Source organism: Diadema setosum, chromosome 6 (assembly GCF_964275005.1).
Source record: "Diadema setosum chromosome 6, eeDiaSeto1, whole genome shotgun sequence".
Taxonomy (NCBI): domain Eukaryota; kingdom Metazoa; phylum Echinodermata; class Echinoidea; order Diadematoida; family Diadematidae; genus Diadema; species Diadema setosum.
This window is the reverse complement of record NC_092690.1, coordinates 14359380-14385486: the sequence shown is the minus strand read 5'-3', so window position 1 is coordinate 14385486 and position 26107 is coordinate 14359380. Positions and strand designations below refer to the sequence as shown.

The window sequence follows — 26107 nt, the reverse complement described above, 5'->3', positions numbered from 1 at the left end:
GATAGTGTTTTTGGAACTTATTTGTTTGCCATTTTACTTAGAGAGAATCTTACAAAATAGAGAAAGAGAGAAAGAGATCATATGTGTGATAGAAAGAGAAAATGTGTGAGAGAAAAAGAAAGTATATGTGAGAGAGAAAGAAAGTATATGTGAGAGAAAAAGAAAGTATATGTGAGAGAAAGAGAAAGTATATGTTAGCAAAAGAGAAAATGTGTAGAGAAAGAAAAAGCATATGTGAGAGAAAGAGAAAATGTGTGAGAGAAAATGAAAGTATATGTGTGAGAGAGAGAGAGAGAGAGAGAGAGAGATAAAACATCCTCCTTTCATCTCACAAACAAATCTCTCAGACAGATCCCTCTTCAATCTCACCGTGATTGCATCATATACACAGCGCCCCCGGCAACAGGCTTTGAAGAGACGCGATGACCGCCTGCCGACAGACACATTATTTCTCAAGGAAAATGACCCTTACGTGGGTGCATTTTCCATCTCCAAAAACTACAGAGCAATATGTATGACTGACCAATAATAGCAATTCCAAAGGTTCAGAATTACTCACAAAAGCATGACCAGTATAGTTGTTGTTTTCAAAATATTGGGTTGGGTTAACTGTACAAAAACACTACTACTCAAATGCACAAAAATGGCTTGTAAAAATGATCAATTACAATTTACTCTGAAAATGATAATAAGGATTCATGGTTGCACATATAAAATAGCCTCTTTTTCTAAGTAGAATCAGGAAGCTGATAAATTTAAGATATGATTTTGTGACTGTTTTCCACAAAAGGTCCATTTCTATATCTTTAAAGAGCAAAAGTCCAATAGTAATTTGTATGTCTTGCTTCATTCAAGATTATTCCTCACATTGAAATCCAAATCTTCTCTTAACATCTAAATCACCTCTTTCCCCCCTTGCAAATAGATACTATATTTGCTCTTTTAGCAAGATGGATATATCTATGCTAAGTGATTCAGGACAGTGAGTAATAAGGCACTTATCCCCAGATCATGGCCGTTTATCGGCGTGCCAAAAGCTGGCAAGATTGATCGTGTACATTATTGCAAGCTTAGGCAATAATTCGCGGCGATACGTCACCTTATTATCGTCTCGTCGTCACCCCGCAAGGGTCGCCCTCTGCCAGCGCCATTCCTCCGGTCTCGCAGCCATCCGTCACAACTGTTAGCACAGTATTATTCATCAAATAATTACATGCCCATAATTCCAGCTCCACGTTTCCGCATTGCACGCGAGCTTCGCGTGTCTTCCCACTTTTGTACGCTCGCTCTCTAGCGGTTTGGCAAATACAGACATTTTGAAACAAATTTGCTTGCCAATTATACAGAATCCTCTCTCTCTCGTTCCAATCTAGGGCAGGGATTCCCTTATAGCCATTTTCCTGAATGTTAGATGGAGATTCTACACAGAAATAAAATCTGATTAACACTTACGCATTCTACCACTACACAAAAGGGACAGAACAGACATTAGCTGGAAGAAGCTCAATCATAAAGAAGCTGATATCATGATAAATATGATAGCATATTAAAGTCATCATTTCAATACTGAAAGTCATGAATTGGTCTGAATAAGTTCACATCCTCTCAATTCTCAGTCAGATACAATCATCAAGATTCACTAACTCCTCTCTTACGAGAATCGGTAAACCTGCAATTCAAGTCTACAATACTTTGAAATAACACAAAAATGAGAACAAATTCTTTCCTGTGACATTGGGTTGTTATTATACACTCACAGATGATGTGTATTTACACACTATATCCAAGGTTTGTCCATCACAATGGACATTCAGTATGACAATCTCTTTACCATTATTTGCATAAGTCTGCAAATAAAGGATTGAATCACAATTCTGAAATTAAAGCCATCATGTCCCTAAAGGACCTGTGACATTTCAGCGTCTAGAGCTTACGTGTGCTTGGCATTTTTGGAAACTCCATTTTTGGAAATTCGGGAGTACGTTGGTGTAAGTTGCCATCTATTCATGACACTTTTGACATCCATTGTATTCATGAGGGGTTCACTGAGGTTTACAGAGGTATGATGTTCCCTCCCTCCTTCCCATGTGGAGCATGTCCAAAATTCAAGGATATGACAATGCTATGAGTGACACAACTTTTGGCTAGGAATTAAAGCAAATCGGAGCATATCTAAAGACTTTGTCAAATTTTGAGGACAAAAACCTGCACTCTAGACATACACTGTAGGTTTGTTGTTATATGATCAAGTGCGACAGTTCCTTAAATTGCAACTGACTGACAAATTGCCCTGCATCGACGTAAAATATTGTCAATCAGTTGCAATGAAAGCATCTCGACGGAAGAATTTCATGAATTTGAAAAGTTCCTTAAATGTTTGTCTTATGTGAAGTAATGTCTAAATATATATGGAATAATCTTTCAAGATGTTATCATAAATCATTATTTACACAATGACATATGGGCAGCAGAGCCATAATAAGAATCAATTCAATTATCACAAAGTTGCCATTACTATGTTCATCAAAGTCTTTTTTTTCAATGCTGGTAAAACAAATTCAAGCTATATGTTTGATGGTCAAAGAACACAGTTAATGAATGTAATCACATGTACAGAATAGCTATGTGGAATCACTGAATTTAATCCATAAGGGGGAAAAATAAGAAACTCTGACAAACCACAACCTGTTGGTAATGTTCCATGCACAAAATGCCAAGACCTAAGGTGTAACTATCTTGTCACATGAGGAGGGGAGTAATTCTGCCCAAATTTTACCCAAATTCACACTCTTGTCTTTATAACACTAACATTTACAACCAGAAGAATATCATAACCATTACATTATTTACTGCACATCTTTCCAGATTTCTGCTCATTCTCTGCATGTATGTACATGCACATTCCCTGATGCCCTATTGGGCTCTGTGCTATAAAGATACCTCAGTTATTAACAGCTTGGATCCTTTTCTTTTGTCCTTCAAAACTTTCATTTCAAAATTAGAAACTTTGCTTTGTACCATAAAGTAGCTACAGAAAAGTAATATTACAGTCTCAAACAGCATTAACTATTTTCTTCCTCGCAAACTATGCAATATCAAAATAGATAAATCTTTCAAATTAGAGAGCAGCAGTAAAAAAACTACTGTTGATAAAAAAAAAATGACATTGCAGTTTGCAACCTTTAATTTTCATGTAATTTAACCTCAGAAAGCTACAACTTTTCTCTTTCTTTCTTTAGAAAATCACTTCTTAACACAAAATAATAACAAATATTTCACTTCACACAGAAAACAAATCTTACACGATATACAAACAAAACAACATAATGTTTATAATGCAAAAACAAAGAGTATCCGACGTGCCTTCCTGTAGGAAAATCTGTAATTTCACTCACGGATGGGGAATTCATGAGCAGTCGCTTTGTGTGGATCTATATATCTATTTTCTGTCAAAACAGAAGATATATCAATGCCGAAGCGGCGGAGAAGAAATATTCTATTTGGACGAGCCACATCTCCCAGGAGAGTCATTCATACTTGCCATGCCTTCTGAAACCAGAGTCTATGGACAGAAGGCATTCAACCCAGCCGTGTGACAGCCCCTGTGTATGAAGGATGCAAACCTTGCGCTTTCTACAAACTCATCAAATTATCCTGAGGCCAGTGATTTAGATAGAAGTCAAACTCCTCCTTAACCCTTCTGCTCCCTGTTTCAAAATCCCCTATGAGACAGAAGATTTATTAACTGCAATAGAGTCTAGCAGATTTCCCACCCAATCTCCTTTGCAGACTATTTGCAAATTAATAAAACAAAATTGAGTGCACATCAGAGCACAAGCTGTGTGATGGCATACATATGTTTAGCTTGAGTTTCTTTGTGAAAGCTAAAATCTGCACATATATATAAATGTAACCATCATGAATTAAATCTCACATATTTTGCTTCATCAGCTGCGTAAATGATAAACAAGCCACAATCTGAAGAATTTTATTTCAACATGGATGATGAATGGGTTTTTGTAAAAAAAAAAAAAAAAAATGAATAAAAAAAAAAGACTTGCTGCAAGGAAACCTCATGAATATATCATATCATACAACTTTCCCAGGGCTGTGAATAACACATACTCCGCTGGAACATATGATATTTGACATTGATCAATCACATTAGTAGCATTTTAACCACTCCTCCCCCCCCCCCCCTTTAATCTGTTTATGGTGCTGTGACAAAACTATCATTTCATTAAACAATTCCTCAGTTCTTTTATGATTTAGCCAATTGATTGATTGTTTCATTCCAGCTTTTTCCTGAAGAAGGCATAAAATAAGGTTACTTGTGAGTTCATTGTTCTCAAATGCCATTCTCATTTTGTCTACCCTCCCTATTCAGCTGATTTTAAGAATTGCATGTAGATGTTGTTCGCACTTTCATACAGAAGTGATTGGTATTAAAACACTGTATTTTATGTCCGCCGAAGTGTGTGTGTGTGTGTGTGGGGGGGGGGTCCAAAATATGAAGAAATGGTAATTTAATGGGTCATGCAATGTGTCAAGTGCAAATTGCATGAATTAAACATTGTTCAACATACTGAAGCAACCCTTTATAAATATATACATATATATATGTGGCTGAAATTGACACAGACATAAAAACAGTGCCCAAATTGAACATGTCCATACACAACATTAGATTCAAAATCAAATGAAAAGTACAATGAGTATGTACACAGTTGTCCCTCCATTCACATTAGCAACTTTCTTTATTCTTCACCCCATTTTTCCTTACCCCCTCTCTCTTTCTCTCTCTCTCACACACAAACACGCACACACTGATGAATTTTGATATGGTGTGAGGGCTATTGTTACTTCCTTTGCTGGAATCAGGATATTTATTGGCCTGACAAAATAAAGAGATTGTCCTCGTGGAAAGAGAGGATTTCCCCCTTTTTTAGTCCCCAGGTCGGATAAACTTGCAGCCCAAGTGTGCCAATGATGTGCATAAATGAAAGGTAATGGTCAGTCTGCCAGACGAGGCTGTTAATATACTCTACATATATCATGACATTCACCTAGATTCCTACCAGCTCGGTGACAAAAGAACGACAGTCTAGAAAAGGATCAGCATCAAAGATGCCATCGGCCCTGTCAGTACCGTGATGAGGTAAAGCCCCAGTATTTGGACTGGGGTGGGGGTAAATTCAGAAAGAAAATTATCACTTTCTGCATTCTTCTTGTGATGAGTATTTTTCTTTTTTTACTTCTGGAGATGGATTGACTGAGCTGGCGGTGGATCAAGAGGGCTATGTATGGGTAATTGTTCACCCTTAATGAACTTCCTTGAATTTCGTAAATACTGTTTAATCCCTGAAAGGATCTGTGGCGCGTGAGAGAAAGAGAGAAAAAAAGATTGAGATGGTATGGTAGAAAGAAAAAGGGTTAACGCCCAAGTGATCTATGACACTCTCAAATTGCTTTGGAGGCGATCATCAATCCACGCAGTGCTGTAAACAACTGACCGCTCCACTGGAATCCATGACAGTGAGAGATCGCATCACAATGTGGCCTTCAGCATTCGGAGGTGTACTTGACCGTAATCTACCGGGCAGCGCGAATCTAATCCCGACTCACTTGTTCTCCAGTCGCCAATTTGCGGTTCATATTTTTCCAAAAACCGTGCGAACCGTGCAGCAAAATGCCATCACAGATCTATGAACACATAGCTGTGAAGAAGGCATGAGGTTTGTTTGCACACCATCGGTGAAGTGCAATTTACAACTGACAATATTGTAGTGAAGCAACTATTTGAACTGGGCTATATGAGCTCAAAAACCTCAGTTTTATTGTCTATATGAAAGGAGAATATTTGCCCTGTCCATTAAAGAAACACTACACACAGACATGATAATACTCCTCTTTGGCATACCATCTCTACTTCAAATCTAAAAGTCTGAAATTAATTGCAATCATACTTCAGAATGTCAGTCAGTAGTTTGAGAGGACTGTGCTCAAATTCCTCCCGAATTCCCCAATTTCATGCTAACATAAGAACATAAATCACACTCTGCCTGATTTTGGGAATTCATAAATACACTGTTTTGTTTATCGGTTTGTTTGTTTTTCAAATTCGTCTTATTTAAGGGGGAAAATGCATTTTCTTTCATCAAATGCGATCATTTGTTGGAATTACATTTCCAAGATTTTTAGGTCTGTGTGAGTAATGCTAGTAAACTTGAGAATGAACTGTGTTACGTGGTCTCCGACAGTATAAACAAGGACTCAGATACAAAGATATATATGGATATATGTGTATATATATATATATATATATATATATATATATATGCAAATGTGTGTGTGTGTGTGTGTGTGTGTGTGTGTGTATGTGTGTGTATTTGCATATATACAGTGAGTGCATAGACTCCATGCAGTTTCAGGGAGATGGGAAGATAGATTCGAATTTCACACCACTGAACATAGCTGCGCTTTAAAGCATGGGGTGGATCGACCCCTCGTGGATGTAAATTAAACCGCGCTCTGTCGGCAGGCAGAAATAAGGCAACTATAGTTAGACGTAATCACATTAAGCCTGATCAGTTGGCGGAGGAACCACGAATTCGGCTGGAGGTGAGAGTGTCCCTTACAGGTCGCCTGAGATACATGTATTTATTTGGAGCACCGGTGTTCGGGAAAGGGATGACCCAGCTACAAGGAGGTGCACGGGTGTGACCCATCTCCATTGGGATTTACCTGCAGGATTTGGTAAAGTTATCTGATACATCCAGAAACACACAGCCACACACTTACTCCAACATCCAACATTTATAATGGATGAAACAAGATTACAGAGTAAGATTCAAGAGGCCTGTTTCAAGCGGGTAGAATTTTGAGTGTATGTGTGTGTGAGTGTGCGTGTGTGTATGTGAGTATCTGCAAACACACTTGTCACGATATTTGACATCGGCAGTGGAATCTAATTTTCATATCATAGCACAATATATGGGATTATTGTAACACTATAGCCGCTGCATTGCAATGCAGGTTCCGAGGGCAAATATCAAACAGCAATTCTGCAAAGAATATGTGTGGATCTATCACAATTACACTTGCACTGGCATCACAGTGAGTGGTATTAAAGAAAAGGAAGAATTCCACAAGAATCTGTCACAGAAGTTGCTAGCCAGTGATAGCTGCAGCATTAAGATTGTGGTAGCAGTTGCAATGGTAGTAGCAATGGTAGCACTTGTAATGGTGGTAGTAGTAGCAGTAGTACTTGTAATGATTAAAGGAGTACCGGTAGTGGAAACAATAGTATTGTGAGTCATTGCAGTAGTAGTAGAAGTGGTAATGATAGCTACAGCAGTTGCAGCAACAACATGCAACAGCAACCTTCGTTGCAACACACTGCCATAACTTTGAAACAAAAAAAGCAAGGAATGGTTTATGGATGCAACAGGTTATCTCAAGCCCTCATGCACCTACACAAGAATGCATGCCAGAGAAAAGTATGGTTATTTGCTTTCTGAGACTAATATGTCCTACTTCACTCAGAAATGCAAACACAGAAAACAGCACTTGTCTTGAGTGCACAAAAAAATGTTTAACCACATTGCCTTTTATCAATGATCATCGAATATCACTAAAAGAATAATTCCTCATGGTCGCATTTATCCAATCATTTCACTAGTGGCACTGTTTGCTGAGCATCATAAATATATGTGTGGTTTTCACTGAATTTCATTATCTTGAAGTATCCAGAATTTCCCTCCATGATTTGACTTTCTGATCACAACCACAAAATTTACTAACCACATAATTTGTTGCCTTTCTTCGCCCACTCTCTCTCCCTGTGCGTGGCTCTTACTTTGTTCTTCTCTCTCTTTCATCTCTGTGTCAAATATTGATATGCTGTAGGTGTGGTTGCTCAATTGGCCACATCAAATCGACAATAACTGCACTTATAAAAAAAAACATGCCAAAAGTAGCTTTAAGCATCGAGTAGGTAGCTTTGTCCCCTTACATGAGTTACTAACAATCTTCTGTGGGTCCTCAAATCTATAAATCTCTACAAATCCTCTTTTCTAGGTATTTCTTTGCACTGAGAACTGTCCCACGCAATCGCAGAGCTACATATCATACAGGTTGGCCCTGTACAAACTGGGGTTTTATGTTAAAGTTTCAAAAAGCTAAACCTGGATTTCTAAGTAAGGGGATTTCTCTTGCTGGGTTGACTGTCTCACCAGTCATTGAACCTGAACATCTGACTTCACATGGGTTTCTCATTGTGGTATTTGTTTAGGAGTTCCCCCCCCCTCCTTTCCTTCTTTTTTTTTTTTTTTTTAATTAGCTCTGTCTCATCATGCCTTGTACTGACTAATAATTTTCTTCTGTCCTGCTAGCCCTTGGCAATTTTTGAAGAATTATGCTTATCATACATGACTCATTCTCAGCTTCTAAAATTCAACCGACGTATCATTCCAGGACATGCAGACGTCCAACGAACCTTTAGACACCTAAAACATATCTGACACCATCCTGGTGAATCCAACAAAATGCAAATTTGGGACCTGACTTATCATACTCATGAATTCCAGATTATTCCTCCATGCTTTCTGTCTTTCTTCTTTTATGTGTGACCCGTTACCACAAACAAGCCTAATAAAGTAAACAAACGTAATAAAGTAGCCAAACATCAATTTTCTTAATATAATATTTCTCAGGTTTCCTATCTCTTAAGATTTTTTTAGTCATATTTAATAGCCTAACTGTATCTCTAAAAGCTTCTTGTGGAACTGACAAAAATGGCTAAACTGCAGACATGTAAATGTTTGATACAACTGGATCTGAAATTGAAATACACTTGAGCAAGTTGGAGGTTTTGCATCTAAAGAACTGTAGCTCAAATAAAAACACAAAAGTAATATAATTCTTAACATCTAAAAATTATTTTTTAAACTTCAAGCACTTGAAGACTTTTGGACAGAAAATAGTTTGTATATTTAACACTCAGCTTCTAAACCAATATCAACTGTCAGCCTTGGGTAGATTTTTTTTTCTTTTGGCCACACCATATTTTTAAGTTTATCCCCACTTAAATGTCTGGCTCTTTAATAAGGGCAATGCGGGTCATATTTCCTCTGAATGCAATCTTTTTACAATATTCAGTGGAGAATCATAACATAAATGTCTGGAGTCTTCTTCTTGCATGAGAGCAAGTGTGGGCCGATGCATTCCCAGCACGACTTTGGAATTTGGCTTTCCGGCGCAGTTATCAATGAGCCTGTATCAGCGTGTGCAGGGGAAGGGGGCATGTTCTGAATAGCGATGTCGGAAGAGTGATCCATTAAATCACGATGCTGCAATCGCATCAGAAAATCTCAATCATTCAAGATCCCTGCACCTAAGGAGCATGAATGATTCCAGCTAGAGCAATTACTCCTGCATGTCACCTCATTATGATGTTGCAAGACTTGTCTTCTGCTGCCGGCTATATCCCTTTCACCTTCAAAAATGCTCGCATGGAAATACTGACTTCCCATATCATGGCCTCTGTGTGTTGATGACATTTTGGATGAAACAGGTAAAGCCCAATCTTGGGAGAAATTGATAGTAAAGTTTGAGTCTGAATTGGGGGAGTAGACATTTGTAGCAAATTCTATATTGCTTGGTGCTGATTACTGAAGTACAGAGCAATTATCTTTTTACTTATTCCATGCTTTTCATGTAAAATGGGAACATTTATTTCTGGACATTAAGTTTTGAATGTGATGAAATGATTATTCAAGAAATCCTTATAAATTGCATTTGGCACATCTATCTGACGGCAAAACTGGCATATTCTTTCGGCAATACCGACAGAAAAAGACTGTTAATGCATTTAATGCAAAAATAATGAAATGAATGATTTCTGAAGCATTAACGGATGGACACTTCTGGTCACCTGGTGATAGCAACTTCATCCTTTGTTTGAACATGACTGACAAATTCCATAAAGTGTTATGTCGGACAAGCTTGTGCATTATGTCACTTTGGAAACAACTGAAGTGCCTCACCAACTGAGAAAAAAGAAAGGTCACTGCTACTCATCTGCACATGAGCTGACTCTGAACTGGCTTATTAATCAATATTGAGGTTTTTGAAGGTCAATATACCCTCAGTAAACATTCCTCTGTAAAAGGGGACAAAAGCAGGAGGACAAACTGCTGAGTAACAAAACAGTTTTCTTGAGAAATAAAACCTGGTAAGAATTCAAACAGATAAATAAGAAATACAACTGTGGTATTAAACATGCATGGGAATCGAAAACTTTCTTTTGCTGAAGAATGGATGAAAAGACAAACATTTCAAAGACAAAAAAAGTCTTTAACTGTGAAGTGTGATCAAATTAGAATGGTAAGAGATGATATAAGCAGAGGTAGAATGAAGAGGGAGGAGGGAATCTAATAAGAACTGGAGCAAATTAACAATGTGCACTCCATCTAGGCTCCCTTAGTCTTCCAACCCTTTCACAAAGGGTGTGTCATTAAACTCTTCTCGAATCCACAGATCACGACCACAAATATGAGGTGATGAATTGGGGATCAAAGGCGGGAAACCCCGAGTCTAGCAAATTTTGTTGCTAATCAGAGGCAGAGGTGGGGAAATGCCATGACTAAGTCACAATTTGCTCAATGGATTAGTGTTAAAAAGTGCTCAAACATCTCTACCACTTCCATCCCCCTCGCCTTCCAATGGTGAAACGTCACACCCCTACTCACTCCATTCATCATCTCACTGTCTTTTGTGCTGCTTTGGAGTGAAGGGGGGAGGGGGGAGGGGGGGGGGGGAAGGAGGCAAAAACCATAGCGTCTGCACTGTTCAAATACACAGTGCCCCTTCATCATCTGTCATTCATTTAATAAACACTCCCAGTCAAAAATTCAATTACTACAGCCATGACATGATTGATGGCACTGGGATGGGGGTATACCTCGGACCACTCAACATCACATTCGCTCCTTTTCTTGTGTCCTTAGGAAACCCTTTTGTTCAGCACATTTATGTATTGTATGATCAACTAATATTAAAGTTCAACTCAACAGCATTAGCTTCCAGACATTTCTCAAAAAGTGACTAGACATCACTGACATTGCAAATTGTGCGGTGAAACGTGCAAAAAAAATGTCATATTGGAAGTACTGGTAGTAATATCACAGTAGCAGTGATAGAGGTGGTGACAATGTTTACTAGCTAGTACATGTTGTTGTCATAGCTACTGTTTACTTTCTCATTGATGAAAGAGGGGCAAATGTAAAAATGGTCATAGTGGTAGCAATGACATCAGCAATACCAATAGTGGCATAAATGGTAGCAATACGAGTAGGAGTGGTAGAATTAGCAGCACCAGCAGTGATAGAAAATCAACATAATGGAATTGGTAAGTGTGATGAACAGAACATACCAGAGACTGGTTTTTAAGTCAAACACAGGTTCTCCAATTTAGTTGCTAATCTCTCTGTCATGATTGGTTCAATTAAATCCTCAAGTGAATATCCTTGCCATTCTACTGGCAAATATTGCATCACTGTCTTACTGCATTTGAGGATGGCAACGGATGTACCACAAAACTAAACTTGGCAATGTTTGAGAATGCATTAATCAATACAATCATATATTAATCATTACAATCGTAATGGTGTTACACACAATTAAATGATTACATATGCAGGGGCATATATATGTCTAATTTCTTTGCACCTAGACTTTTTTTCTCTCTCTCTTTGATCCATGGCATCCAGCTTCTTCCTCTCTCTTTCTCTCTCATTTTCTCTATACCTATATATGTCTACTTCTCTCAAGGTCTTCCTACATTTTCTCTCATCCATTTCCCCCCTTCTATTTTTTTCCTCTCTTTCTCCATCTTCGCCTCACCCCAACCGGACAATATTGGAGTTTATCTGGTATTCAATCTACCGGGCGATAGATTTGGTTTATATTATAAAACACTGGGCGCACACGCACATATAAATATACGTATATGGCCCTCTCTTCTCTCTATATCTGTCATCCAGGGCCGTCTTCACGCCATCACATCTGTTCGGGGGAAGCACTTTCTGTAAATGAGTCTCCTCCGAGTGCTCGATATATCTCTCACTCAGGGCTCACAAGTTGGAAGAACATTGAATCAATCACCAGCGCCTTCCCCCACTCTAAGGTACACCAAGAAAGGTCAAGTGCCATCTTAGAGCATATGCCTACACATGACAACGAAGTTTTCCTTTAAAGAAATGCACTGTAACATACCTCTGCTTTGCATAAGTAAATAAATATAATCAAACATATATATACATACACGCATTAATATAGACATACATACATTCATACACACACAAACACACACACACACCATATCTAAGAACATTTATAGAAATATGAAGAGAGATTCAGACACAATGTCTCAACAGCGTATACGGTTACGGTCTTCCAGAACTCTAAGGCTATCAACATTTCATAAAATAAAGCACGGTAACATTGATTTAAAGCTCGAGGATTATACCAGCCCCGCTCAAGCACCGAGAGGTATGACAACCCGAAGTTATCATCCTGATGATTATTCTACTTCACACGGTTTTTCAACTGCTCTCACCAACTCCTTCTTCCATAGAACAGCGAAGGATTGGAATAATCTGTCGAGTAATATAAAGCAGATTCATAAATTTGACACACTTAAAGAAGCGCTCCAGCGTCACCTCCGTTGTGATTAGCTGCACATCACACCACAGTGCTGAGTGATACTCTATCCAGAGTTTTTCAGCGTATTCATCCAGATCCAGATCCAGCATAATATGCCTTGCTGGTCGCAACTGGTAGTTAATGTTTCTCAGAGCGCCGAGTCTGCAGCATTCTGCTTTCCTTCAGAACAGAATGCAGGTATAATCTCAACATGACTTCAAAATATATCTGATAATTTAAAACTTGTCATCTCTTGGCAGGGAGTATCAACAGTTTCACTTCATCATTGTTTTCACACACCCTTTAGTGAACGGCATTCATTCCAAATTCATTTCTATGTATCTAAAACGAATAAACCGTCATGAATACAAAGTGATCAGCCAATGAAATGACTGCATTTGACTTACCTTCTGCACATGTTCCATGCAGCAAACAGCAACACAGGAGAAGCGTCGCGAGTCGCCGGGCCATCTTTTCTCCTCCCACCGCCGCGCTTTACCACAATTCAGTGCAAGAGCGTGTTGAAGCAGCAATCTCGGCCAATGGCTCTCAGCCATCCATAAAGTCCAACAAACACTCCCCAACACCTCAGCTGATGAAATTTCAAGCAGGTGTGTTGTTCGACGGTGGTACTCCTCCTGTCTCAATGCAGGGCACAAGGAAAGGGGCGCGTAGAATTCAAGAGAAAAAAAAATTGTTCGCTCACTTCAGTTTTGTGAATTATCTGGCACCACAAGAACTTTTCCGAGGGCCCTCTATCTCGCTGTCAGGAGGAGATCCCCTCGAACATCATGTAGACTTAGGCAATCACACAGGTGGCGTAATACTGTCCTCTCCAGTAAATCAAGTCCGTTTCATCAACCTGAAGGATGAAGAAAAAAACAGAGAAAACATTTGTTGATCTTTTATTGGCTCTCAAATATACATTGGAACAGTTTATGAAAAGAAGTTATCTGAAAGTCAATTCTAAATGTTCAACACTAGATCAACATTGCAATGAAGGAAGTGTCTATTTTCTAATCATAGCTTAATCTTTGTAATTGTTCTACACTACATCATGGTGTTTGAAATTCTATTACAACAGTATTGCACCATTCCCTGGTGTCAAACTAGTACTTGACCATTAACCCATTGAAGACTAGCCTCAAGCATACTTGGGCAGGTGTCTTTGGGAAATGCATGTTGTAGCAAAATCAACCCATCCTCAATGGGTTAACCAAACTTTTGAGCACACAAGGTAAAACAGGTAGGCTGTATAAAGCAGTTACCTAAAGGGCATGCAACATTTCAACCTTGTCATGATATATCAATTACTCTACATAGAGTACCAAAGTGTGATGTCACAGCCATTCATTGCCATGGAAACAGGTTCTAAACAACCTCACATGACCTGAACATCTGTAAACACAACGGTTGCTAACCATGCTCATACCCAATTCCAACCCACTGCATGAAGCCTCATGTAAAGCTATTTTGTGTGGAGCCAGCACTATGCTATAACAAAAGATTGTGACATTATCACTTATCCTAAACATCACCAGATTTATAACTGGAGGAGGATTGACCTTAAATGATTTAAATGAAACATTCAGTTTTAAAGTTCAACAATGCTTCCTGTGCATATCATTAAGAGAAACTTGACCAAATGAAATGGCAATTGACACAAGAACTAATGTATACAGCAATTAGTTAGCAAGTATAAGTTTTACAAATTGGAACTTCTTGCAGTTTTACAAGTGGTCATTTGCAATCATGGAGCAGTGAATTATCTTGAACCTTGTACTGTGTAGCAGGAGTGCATGTACACATGCACATCACATTCATGTCGAGATCAGAGTTAATTTATGCATGTTGCTGAATTCATAAAAATCACTTGACTAATGAAATTTGTGAGAGTAAAAACTAGATGAAATATGTGGAGTATACAGTAATGGCATGTAGACCTCTGGCTGTGATTAAACGGTTGCATATGGCATGACATCCTCAGAGTGTAATGCATTTATACAATGTATAGATCCATACCAACTTTCCAAAACTGGGAGTCAATCCACACACATTATTTGATATTGCCTGGAGTCAACTATGAACGAACCTACATTTTGCAAGACCTTTACCAACAGAGAGTTAATTCTGTTAAACCCAAGATGAACCTTGCACCATCACAACTCTATTCTGATATCATCTTGTGGCCAAAGTGCATCCAGGAGTCAGACTGGAGTCACATCCAAACTTGTACTGGAATCAAACTGGTTACTGGAGTCAAGTTGGTGATAACAAGCTTCATAAATCCCCAGTTTTATGTAGAAAATGCTGATACCAAACAGGAATGCATCAAATGTCAACCCATTTTCAATATCCATGGCTAATCCTGCTCTTTTTTTTTTTCATTTAAAGCCTAGCATGTTGTTTAATACATCCATTTCCACTGGTCTGGTAATTGAATACTAGCTACTCAAGGCATGCAGTTTTGATGCTGCTGCTGTAGCTTCAACCCAACCAACACGGCTTTACCTCCTCTTGAGTTAATAGCTTCAAGAAGATAACATTTTCTACAGCTCTACCCACGGAGAATTGATGATACCATACAAAAGAAGCCTTTTCACTGCCTTTCTACCAACTTGACAACATCATAGCATCTCCCTATGAGGAACTTGGATTTTACTTTCACTGCCCTAGTAACAGCATGTCATAACAACAACAAAGAACTCCACAGCAACTCTCTATTCAATTGGAAAGGTATTCCAAACTGGCATTACACCTGCTATCTCATGTGGTGATAAAAGAAATCTAAATTGAGTGCCGAAGTGATGATGTCAAAGTCTTTTGTTATAGTTCAGGTAGGAACCTGATGCAGGCATAAATACTTAGGTGAGGTGAGATTGTGTAGAACCTGTTTCCATGGCGATAAATGGCTCTGACATTACATTTTGGTACTATGTATCTTAAAGCATTAGATATATATTGTCCATGCACTGGGATGCATCCTTACAAAAGCACTACAAAGATTAACCCCTTGAAGACGAGCCCAGAGTATACTTGGGCAGGTGTCTATGGGAAATGTGTGCTGTAGCAAAATCAGCCCGTCCTCAATGGGTTAAAGGAGCAGTCCACACTACCTGTGGCTGGTTGGGATGCTTATTAGCATAAGACTGGGATAGACACGACACAGAACACAAGGTCACGACTGATGACCAGAACATTATTTGAAGTTCCCACACTACATCACAAGTACTGAACAAACAAAGGAGAAACCATCTGATAATGGTATGTGTTGAGCTCTCTCCAGCAACTTTTCAGTTTGAGTAATGTAGAAAACAGGTTCAGAGTTGTACATGTTAACACAAAGTCTGGGAAACACATTGAGTCCATGGAGTCACACAGGTTAATTCCTTTGTCAAAGAAAACTGTTTAAATGAGACTTTGAGGAGCGCTTGACAATCTAGACATGGCAGTCATAATTGAATCAGCTTGGAGGTTATCACCCCTACAGAGGGCGTATCAAGCAAGCCATGTTCGCATCTCGGTTAACCTATTCTGTGCTATGAACTTTGGACAGTGTGTGTAATTCTACAGGTTTTTCTGTGACAAGCGACACTCAAATCATACAAAGGGTTAATACATGGTAGCAGAGAACTGTTTATAACTCATTTAGAATGGAGTTTGATCTGTGTTTAAACCCACATAAGTCCTGCTGATTCTGAAGTAAACTTGGAAATCAGCACAGTCTGGGAAATTGCTGGAAATGGCGAAATATTCAGGTGACAAGATTTTACTCAGAAAGTTTCCACCTCTAGCCTGATTTCAAGGAAATCTACCAAAAAAGAAAATGCATTACCAATGAGTAACAAAAATAGATGCTTCACTGTTTTGTGTCTATTTTTTAATGAAACTTAAGAGGTTTCCTGAAATTGGGACTGTAATACACATTGTGTTTGATTACCTGACATTTTAAGAATGTTTTTCTATGTTTTAATTTACTTTGGATGATTGGCAGTTTGAAGTCAACAAAGTAAAGTAAGGGTAAGGACAAATTATGCCAGCAAATGTTTACATGCCTAAAAGTCTGGATAGAGGCTATGAATGGATAGATAGGATATTACTGTACAGATGGAAAGATCATGAGTCTCTAGACTGGGCTGTCTGCAATTAACCCATTGAGAACAGACTGACTTCGCTGTAACATGCATTTCCCATAGGCACCTGCCCGAGTATTCTCGGGACTCGTCTTCAATGGGTTAAAATGTATTCTCTGTGGCTACAAAAAATATAGTAATGATCTTTCACAAGACACAAAGAAAACAGTGAATGTAAGCAAATTGTGATAAATCCTTGTCAAGTGACTTCATGCATCCTCTGCATTTTTTTTTTTTTTTTTTGGGGGGGGGAGGGAATTGGGAGATTGATTGATCAGAGGAGCTTTATAAAACACTATTACTTCTATCATGACACCACAAGGTTTATATGCCAATATGATAGGATATATGCCAATAACTTAACCTGTAGAATGAAAGAAATGTTCCAGCTGGTTCTGAAGCCATGATATTAAGCCATCTTCTTCCATATCTTTACTTCTTTATGTTCAAATAAAGCGTAAGAACACCCTTCAATTGCAGTAATAATGATAAGAAAGCTGACGAATAGAAGCATAGAATAGACAGAATAGAGATAAATAAGTAGAATGTGTCAAAAAGAAAATCAGTTTTTAAGAGCTCTGATTAAGATGGAGTGATGAATAAGGCATTGAAACACAACTGGGTAACAACAAACTTCATAGAAAAAAAAAAAACATTTTTCAAACCACTCTGGACTTCAAGAAAGATATAAGGTGCTTTATATAAGATTATGTTCTTATGTTCAAATTTCTGAGTCAAGGAAGCAGTGGAAAATTCCTGTCAATTATATCAAAAATCATTTGCATCCATGGCAAACTGATCCTATGTAAGTGAATGCAAGACTTAGGTCCCCAACCTCATTTTTTTTTTCTTTTCTTTTTTTTTTTATTACTACAATGTTTGATATATGATTTTGTTATCATTAATGGATTAAAAATGTCATTCCTATCACACATATATGTAAACCAATACATCCCAGCATGGGATTGTAGCTTTACTTGGCAAAAAACGTACTTTTCATTTCTCCAATAAATCAATGAAAATATATTTTGAAAGGTTCTATAAATATATGTTACATATGTGAAATATATGAAAATATATTTTGAAAGGTTCTACAAATACATACTATATATATCTCCTGCTTGCTGTCATTTTTTCTTACCCAGCAGAAAAATATTTTGAATTATAATGTCTGTGATAATGCCAAGGATTTTTACTTAGAGCTGGATTCAAGACAATTTGTTGCTGTTTGCCATATAAGGAGTTCATGAACTATCAGCCTTTCTTGATATATCATTTGAAACTCGATAAATGTCAGTAAGGGCAACCATTTGTTTCAAGACTGCCCCCCCCCCCCACCCTCCTTTTACAACATCTGATATGTCATTGGTTTTGATGCCATAATGGCTGGTGTAAATGCTTTTCAATACCTAGTTTGGGCACATTGTTTTCCCATAAAATTATTTGCAGTCTGTGCAGAATTGTCACTTTCTTCTCCATATTCCTTTCTTATCATTATTTCCGCAGCTGCCTAGGAAAGGTCATGGAATGGCTTAGTTTTCATGTCAAACACGTTTCCCACATTTTGTGAGACTTTTGTTGATGGGTTCACAATACAAGAGATCCCATCCTCTCAAACAAATTGAACCTGATTATCACTGAGGCCCAACACCGGTGGAATACAAAATCTTGCCACCTGCATAGATCCAATCATGTTCCTATGGCAACATGATGTGCACATACAAAGTGCACCAATTGCTAACAACATTCAATCAGCTCACTAACAACGAGAACATTGATGCAAAGAATAAATCAGGGCACAACTAATGATGTGTAGAGATGAGATCAGATGCCATTTAAATATATGGTGAGGCATAGCTCTGTAGAATAAATTTTGAAATTTTACTGTTCAGAGAGTACAGCCGCTGGCATAGGATGAAGTGGAGTTTGTTTTATTTTTCCTACCGGAGTTTAGGAAGTAAGACTATCTCCCATCTTCCTGGCAGGGTCCTCGTCATTTCTCATTCCCTTTACATAGAAAACTCACATGTACGGTTCCTGCACTTCCGAGTGGAACTTTAAGCAGGGAGGGGGAAATATGGATGCACGGGATTATGAGAGAGATGAGCAAGTGTACGCGTATTTTGGAATAATTCTGTCAGGCTACATTTTGATCAAGACTGACTCCAGCAGCTCTTTGTCAGGCTGATCAATACATGGATTTTCCTCTCCATGCTCGGGCTAGCTTTTTCGTAAAAAAAACAAAAAAAAACTCAACAGTCTCGGTGTATGACAAAACCTTCCCATGGCATCCTTTCTTTCTACATACAAGCTCTCTTTACAGACGCCATAGGCAACCAAGGTTAAATCAGTCAGCAAGCCAAAGAGACAGCTATACATATCCAATTTGGATGTTTATCTTTTTTGTGTGTGTCCTCCCCGACGGTACGTGAGTCGTTGTTCGAAGGCAAAGCCCACCATGACAAAACAAATATCCTTGGTTACAGGATTACTAATTTTCCCACATAACCAGCATAATAAGTCATCTGTGTAGCCCAGTGCCACATCTCATTACGCTGTTATACCATGGCGCAGATTTTGCATTCAAAGTCCCCGTGTCACCGTGGTGTACTTTCTGTGAGACCTCGCTAAATTAAAACACAATCTCTCTCCCCAATTGGCTTTCCCTATCAATTCTGCATGATACAATTTTCTTCCTTTGGTATCTAACAGATAGAGCTGTCATAAATTTTATCAGCAATTTATAAAAGATACCCTATCTTTCCCCTCACTGACACAAAACATGCAGAAGGAAAAAAAAACTGTGTTATCATTTTCTCTCTCTCTGTCTCTCTTTCTGTATCTTTCATTTTTTTTTTTCCCATTCTCACTCTCTGATATTCACGAAAACCTATGGATTTACAGAAGAGGGGCATAAAGACATATGATTTGATAGAATGAGGTTATGGTATGCAACCATTTTGATGTTTTAGTGCATATATTGATATCGTGTATATCTCAACATCACAGTGTATGTCATTGTGAATGTCAATATCTTGGTGTATCTCAAAATAATGGCGGATCTCAGTATCTTGGTATATCTCAATATCTTTATATCTCAATATCTTAGTGTATCTCAAGAGCTTGGTTTATCTCAATATCATTGTGTATTTCAATATTTTGGTATATCTAAATATCATGGTGTATCTCAATATCTAGGTGTATCTCAGTATCTTAGTTTGTCTCATTAATTTCGATCAGATAGTTACCTTGCTTGAAATATTCAAACAGTCTCTATTTTTTCCAATTGTGGCTAGAATTTAGATATACCTTTAAACTACAGAGCAATAAAAATCTAGAATGTTGACTCAATGTCGTCACTTTTTAGGTGCAGATGAAATGAGAGGGGCAAAAACTTGGGATGTCAACATTTTTAGTGATACTAGAGTGTGTACTTTAACCTGCAAACTAACACTAAACCATCATTCTTGCTGTGTCAAAGGGCAAACAGACATGCATGAGTATAATACACACAGAGGGCTGATGTTCATGTCACAGGGTCATAAGCCTGCCAACATAGTCCCTTCCTGACAAGACCTTTTTTTCCCTCTCTCTCTCGTCCCAGATGATACACACACTGTGACAACCCATGGGAGGGGATGCCTTTAAACTGGACACACACACACACGCCGGTCTCATCCAGTATTCATCAACGACTGAGGAGCACCCCTCCTCCAATTCAATTACAGGAGTTTAGTCAAATGCGATAACATGATCTGGAGTGCAGCGGAGCGTGACCAAGCCCGCCCACTTTCGTGCTAAGCGCCCTCCATCATTGCTGTCAAGCCTCGTTACAAGATCACGGGTCCAGCGAGGCGCATATCTGACACTCGGCCAGGGATTTGCACGACTCGAGACATTCGTGGCGGAAGGCAACTCGTTCGTCGTCTTCTCGTCTCTTGGTGAGAAAAGGAATCTCACATACCACTGCACACCCTTGTACATTTTGCTCTTTTTTGTGGACAGTGGTGTAAGCAGAGGATGACACTTGCTTAGCAATACCTCAATACCTTCCTTGAAGATAATAGCTTTCCTTGTGATCATAAAACACAAATTGTATCTTATAAGCAGTTATGGATGCACAAATTCAACATTTTCATATTGCAATTCTATGGGGTGCTAAAGAAAAAAAGACATTAATTATAATGTAACGTGCACACATTGGACATTTGCAACATTCGCGTTTGATTGTTAGAACATTTGTTACATCTGTACACCTTGTGATCATAAAACAAAAACTTTATCGTACAAAACAATCATAGATGCACGAATTCAACATTTTGATATTTGCATTGTATGGGGTACTTAAAAAAAGACATTAATTACGATGTAAGGTGCACATTCCATGTTTGATTGTTTGAGCATTTGATACATCTGTACACCAATTTATTGCCCAAATTACAATACAAGACTGATCAATCATCACCCAATCAGTGCCTGTTCTTGGTTTACACATTTTTTCAGACTTGTTACAGCGACGTCTGACATGGAAAACTCATCAATCCCATCTATTTGTACAATGCAATCACAGTTTGTACATATTTTCCAGATTTCATTCCGACTAAGACAGTCTGCCATATGCTATCACGTGGAAATTGATTCACTGATATTCCTTGTAAAAAAAAAAAAGTGATAGACAACTTGTACATTTCTGATTTGTTTTTTTTTTATTGTAATGCAGTACATCTTTTTATTATAGCATTCTTTGTGTTCACAGACTATAGTGCATGCATTGTTTAAATTCAACAGATTCATATTTGCGACTCTGTCATTGCGTCAAATCAGGGAAAAGGGTCACTACAAAGTCTTTAATCACAAAAAAAAAAAAAAACCTACTGAAAGAACTATATTCAAGACACTGAAAGGATATTACTGATGTACAAATGAAGGGACAATATATCATCCTTTTTGAAGACTGAAATAGATTAAATGCATGAATAATTGGTAGCGCACTATTCTTTTCATTCTCATGATTGCACATCAATATGGGCCAGCAAAAAAAAAGAGCAAAAAAGAAAGAAAGAAGGATAAACAATTGGCCACATATATCGTTTATCATGAATACTGTTCAACTAAAAATGATAGCACAATCATATAAATGCTTGTTGAAGTTCCCCCCTTGTGGCACCAGAAGATGGTCTTACATATCATAGGGTGGATACCATTAACCCATCACCTGTGGTAACCTGGTAGGACATGTGGCAAAAGACATGGAGATTTCCGTATCACACACAGCACGTGTCAATGCCTTTCTCACTGAAGTGACAGTAATATCAACTTCAATTTCTCCCCATCTCTGGTCCACACAAAATATCACAAATTTCCTCTTTTCCTGGAAGGGAGCTCTCCTCGGTGAATCCGTAAGCAATATGTCTACAATTGGGTGACACGACATCTGCTCCTGCGTCAATTGCTCCAGTCGTATTTTCTCCAAGGACTTACGGTTAGGGTTAGAGCTGTGATGGGGTTTTGGGTGTAGTTTGATGTGAGGATTAGGATTAGGGTTAGGGTTATGCTTGAGAATAGAGTCAATGTTTGGCTTAGCATGCAGATATTTCATGGGAGCAATTGTTGCAGGATGAAATATCATGGAACCCTACAATTGTGTTGTCACACATTCTCAGAGCCAGAAGAATTCTGGTCCTTGAAATGATTACTGTAAAAGCAGACATTTTCATGAATTTTGCGAGATGTGAAACTTACGCAAAAATAAAAGCAAGTGCATCATATTGCTTGTCCTATGTAATACGAATCATATTTTGTTTCCATGGAATTAGGAACGTGTGAAATTCATCTCATACATGAAAACTGCCACTTTTACAGTACTGGAAATTCAGAAATTTGTCCTTTTCTTGGAAAAACAAACATAGAAGAAGAAGCATAATGCTGGCAACCATAAAGACTGAAAAAAAAAGTCTTTAGAGTACTGCTTTAAATTTGCAGTTACATCCATCTACCTTTCTACAGCAGCTTCCTTGCTCTTTACTTCATGTCATTGATGTCTGTTTCATCTTTCCTTTAAAATCAAATGACTCCACCTGACTGATAAGTTTGCCTCTCGATGTCCGATCCTTCATGCTTTTCCTTTAACCCCCTGAAGACTAGTACCGAGTATACTCGCACAGGTGTATATGGGAAATGTGTGTTTTGTCCTCGACGGGTTAAAGACTGAAAATTAGTTGTTCAAATATTGAAATGAACATATATTTCTTTGATAAATATGTAATAGATCCTCTTTGACTTTATATGATATTTCTCTGAAATTACAATAAGTGCAGTTGATTTTACTCAAGGACATCATAAACAAATGTGATATTACGTATATTCTTTAATGGCTTGTGTTGGGCTTTACTAGCTCCCCCCCCCCCCCCAACAAAAAGTGGAAACTGAGTCAGATTTTCATGGGAAGACCTTGTCTCCATAAAACCCATGTAGTTAACTACTCTAAGATCAACTCACCTAAACTGTACCATGATTATGGATTGGAATTTTAGACATGAATAATAAAGGCAATAAGGAGATCCAGTAATTTCACATCTTAGTCTGATAAACACCTTTTATGCTGGAGGATTCACAGTTCTTAAAGGGAAACTAAACGATTGATGCTTTTTCCTTTATCAACAATGTGGAGTTTTCTGAAAGTGTTTACACCAATTCCTGTGATAGTTAATTGCAAAGGAATACAGTTTTGGTCACATAACGACCTTGAAATTATTTTTAGATACGATTGGAACTGCACTTGAGCCTCAGTTTTGATTTGCATTCCTTTCTAGTTGTCAAATAATAAATCCTAAGCCACGAGAAGAGAGGTTAAAAAATGTTCTGCCAGATCCTACTCAACAAGATAAAACTTTGACCACAAAGCACAGCAAAATAGACTTTACACAGCTGCTGCTGTTTACACCCACGAAGTGGTCTTACTTTTCCCCGACATCACTTCATGCTGTTTTCTATTCTCCGCATGTAAAAGAAACAAACATAAACATTCACCTACCTGTTTTTTCTGGAATGGGAAATATTAGTCCACTTATAAGAATACCTGTGAAGCGGCACAGAGGCACGGAAAGGCTGCTTAGCGGAGCACGAATACGTGCTCTAGTAAATGTGGAAGTGTCGTTCAAAGCCTCAAACCAGTGCACAAGGAATGGGGGAAAAAATCACCACAGCTCATCCAGCAGTGTGTAAGAGCATTGAATACTAGTATTGTGTATGTGTGTGTTAGCACTGTGCATGGAAAAGCTGCGCTGGATTTACATCACTAAACTTGTGTGTTGTATTGTTACACCTTCACATCAGTGAAATACATGGGTACTCGGAGTGCTCGATTTAGCATCAAGGGGTGCCGGGGCCAATTGCAAGTGAGGGATTGAGGGCACTGTGCTGTGTTCATAATGTGTTTTAACACAGCAGCTGTCCCTTGCAGTAATGTACTGCACCCTGCGCAGTGGAGCCGGCTAGAAGTATTGGAATGAATCATTTTATGTGCAGGGATGGAAAGGTGTGGAGGATTTGAGGGATGGAAAGTGCAGCAAAATGCAGTGCAGTCTGTCATAACTGCTGTGGCTTACCAGTGTTGCTCACCAAATGAACCCAGCAAATATCTCATGATTTTGTCTGAGAATGGTTGTCTAAAGTGATAGATGATTTGCAATTTTAGAGTTAGTTTGCTTCAGTTTTTAACTGATAAAAGGCAATGAGAACTAGACCATCTTAAGCCTTCATTTTTTCCTACTTTTTTTTACTGTTCACTTGAAGTGACACAAGAGGTCCTCTTTCCTGGCCAGATGTTTTGCAGCACACTGTCCTCCTTGCTGCTGCCACCACTAATTCACAGTTGAACCTTTTGCCGAGGCACCCACATTACGGAGAAGGCAATTTTTGGCAAGCCTTTTCCCGGGGGGCTGGGAAACACAGCTAAAAGGTCACCAATAAATCCCCAATAAAAGCCGAATAGATCATGCCCCCTTGCAAAGGGTCTGCAAAGAAGCGTTGCGGCTCCTCCACACAATTTTGCTGATTCTCACTTGATGCGGGGACAACATGATGTATGATTGCCATACCATGAGATGACCACATCATAACCACCTCAAGAGGACGGGAGCAGAGAAACTCATTTGGAAAAAAACAAACAAACCAACTCTCCAATCTGAATCCACTTGAGCTATAACTGCCAAGGAGCACTACGGAAAGGGTCTATTTACACCCTGCAACGCCGCGGCGCTATATATTCACGAGCCCCCTCTCAAACTCTTACTCACTACTCTGCCTTATTGGAGACAATTCCAGAACAATAACTTCATATGTTTCAGAGGGAGGTCGTCCCAAAATAACACATCCTGTATACTTTCAATATCTGACCCTCTCTCGAGAATGAGGAATATATTGCCAGCAACATTCTCACCGTGTTTTCCAGATCAACTGAGATTCAAAAGTATGTCTATTGAAGAGTCAGTACTCAAGGTGTCAGAGAACTTGGTTTACCCTTTCTGTGTCAATAAGTTAAATGTGCACAAATTTCACACACAAGCCTATGGACAGGAAATAAATGTAGCATGCAGAGGGTTAAGTTGGCATGCTTTAACAGCAGAGCAACATTTCAATGTTACAATGTCACTCTGAAAAAGGAATTTATGCTCCTTAGAGAATGAAATACTTTAATTCCAAAGTCAGGAATAACAGTCCACTATATCATGAACTGCAGCACAAGATATTCAGAAGAGGGCCTGGTATTCATTTTCAAAAAGAAACATTTCAATACTTGCAAAGACACTAGTATCTCAGCCACATATGACTTCTGCACCAACACACACAAATAGATTTAACATCAGTTTAAGAAATGTTCATGTTCACATGCATGCAGACATAATCAGCAAATACCAAAACAGACATATGTTGAGTTCATTATCTATCCTATATACCAGATAAATCATATACATGAAATGATATGACATGATATCAAATAATGAGTTTATTAAAACATTTTCACATAATATTTTGAACCTGCAACAGGAACTGAACAGTTAAAACATATTCATTTATGGGAGCCGGATGCGACAAGTATTTATTACTTCAATGATAAAAAATCACACCTATTTAACTCACAGCAGGTTACAATGTATTCTCCATCTGTTGTGTTCAGCTGATGTAAAATTCATAGCTCACAGAACACAGACAGATGAGATTAATGTATTTGCATCAATGTGTGATTGCTAAATGTGCACAAATACCAC

At 38.4% G+C, this 26107-nt stretch overlaps 1 protein-coding gene across 1 annotated transcript in view; it reads right to left on the bottom strand.

Moving 5' to 3' along the window:
• The window catches only part of LOC140229559 (roundabout homolog 2-like), a 403949-nt gene that overhangs the window by 282769 nt on the left and 95073 nt on the right, over positions 1–26107 (bottom strand). Inside the window, exon 3 of the mRNA XM_072309806.1 lies at positions 13113–13567. Coding sequence (XP_072165907.1) covers positions 13113–13176 — 64 coding nt within the window. The 5' untranslated portion in view covers positions 13177–13567. The remainder of the gene's footprint in view (positions 1–13112; positions 13568–26107) is intronic.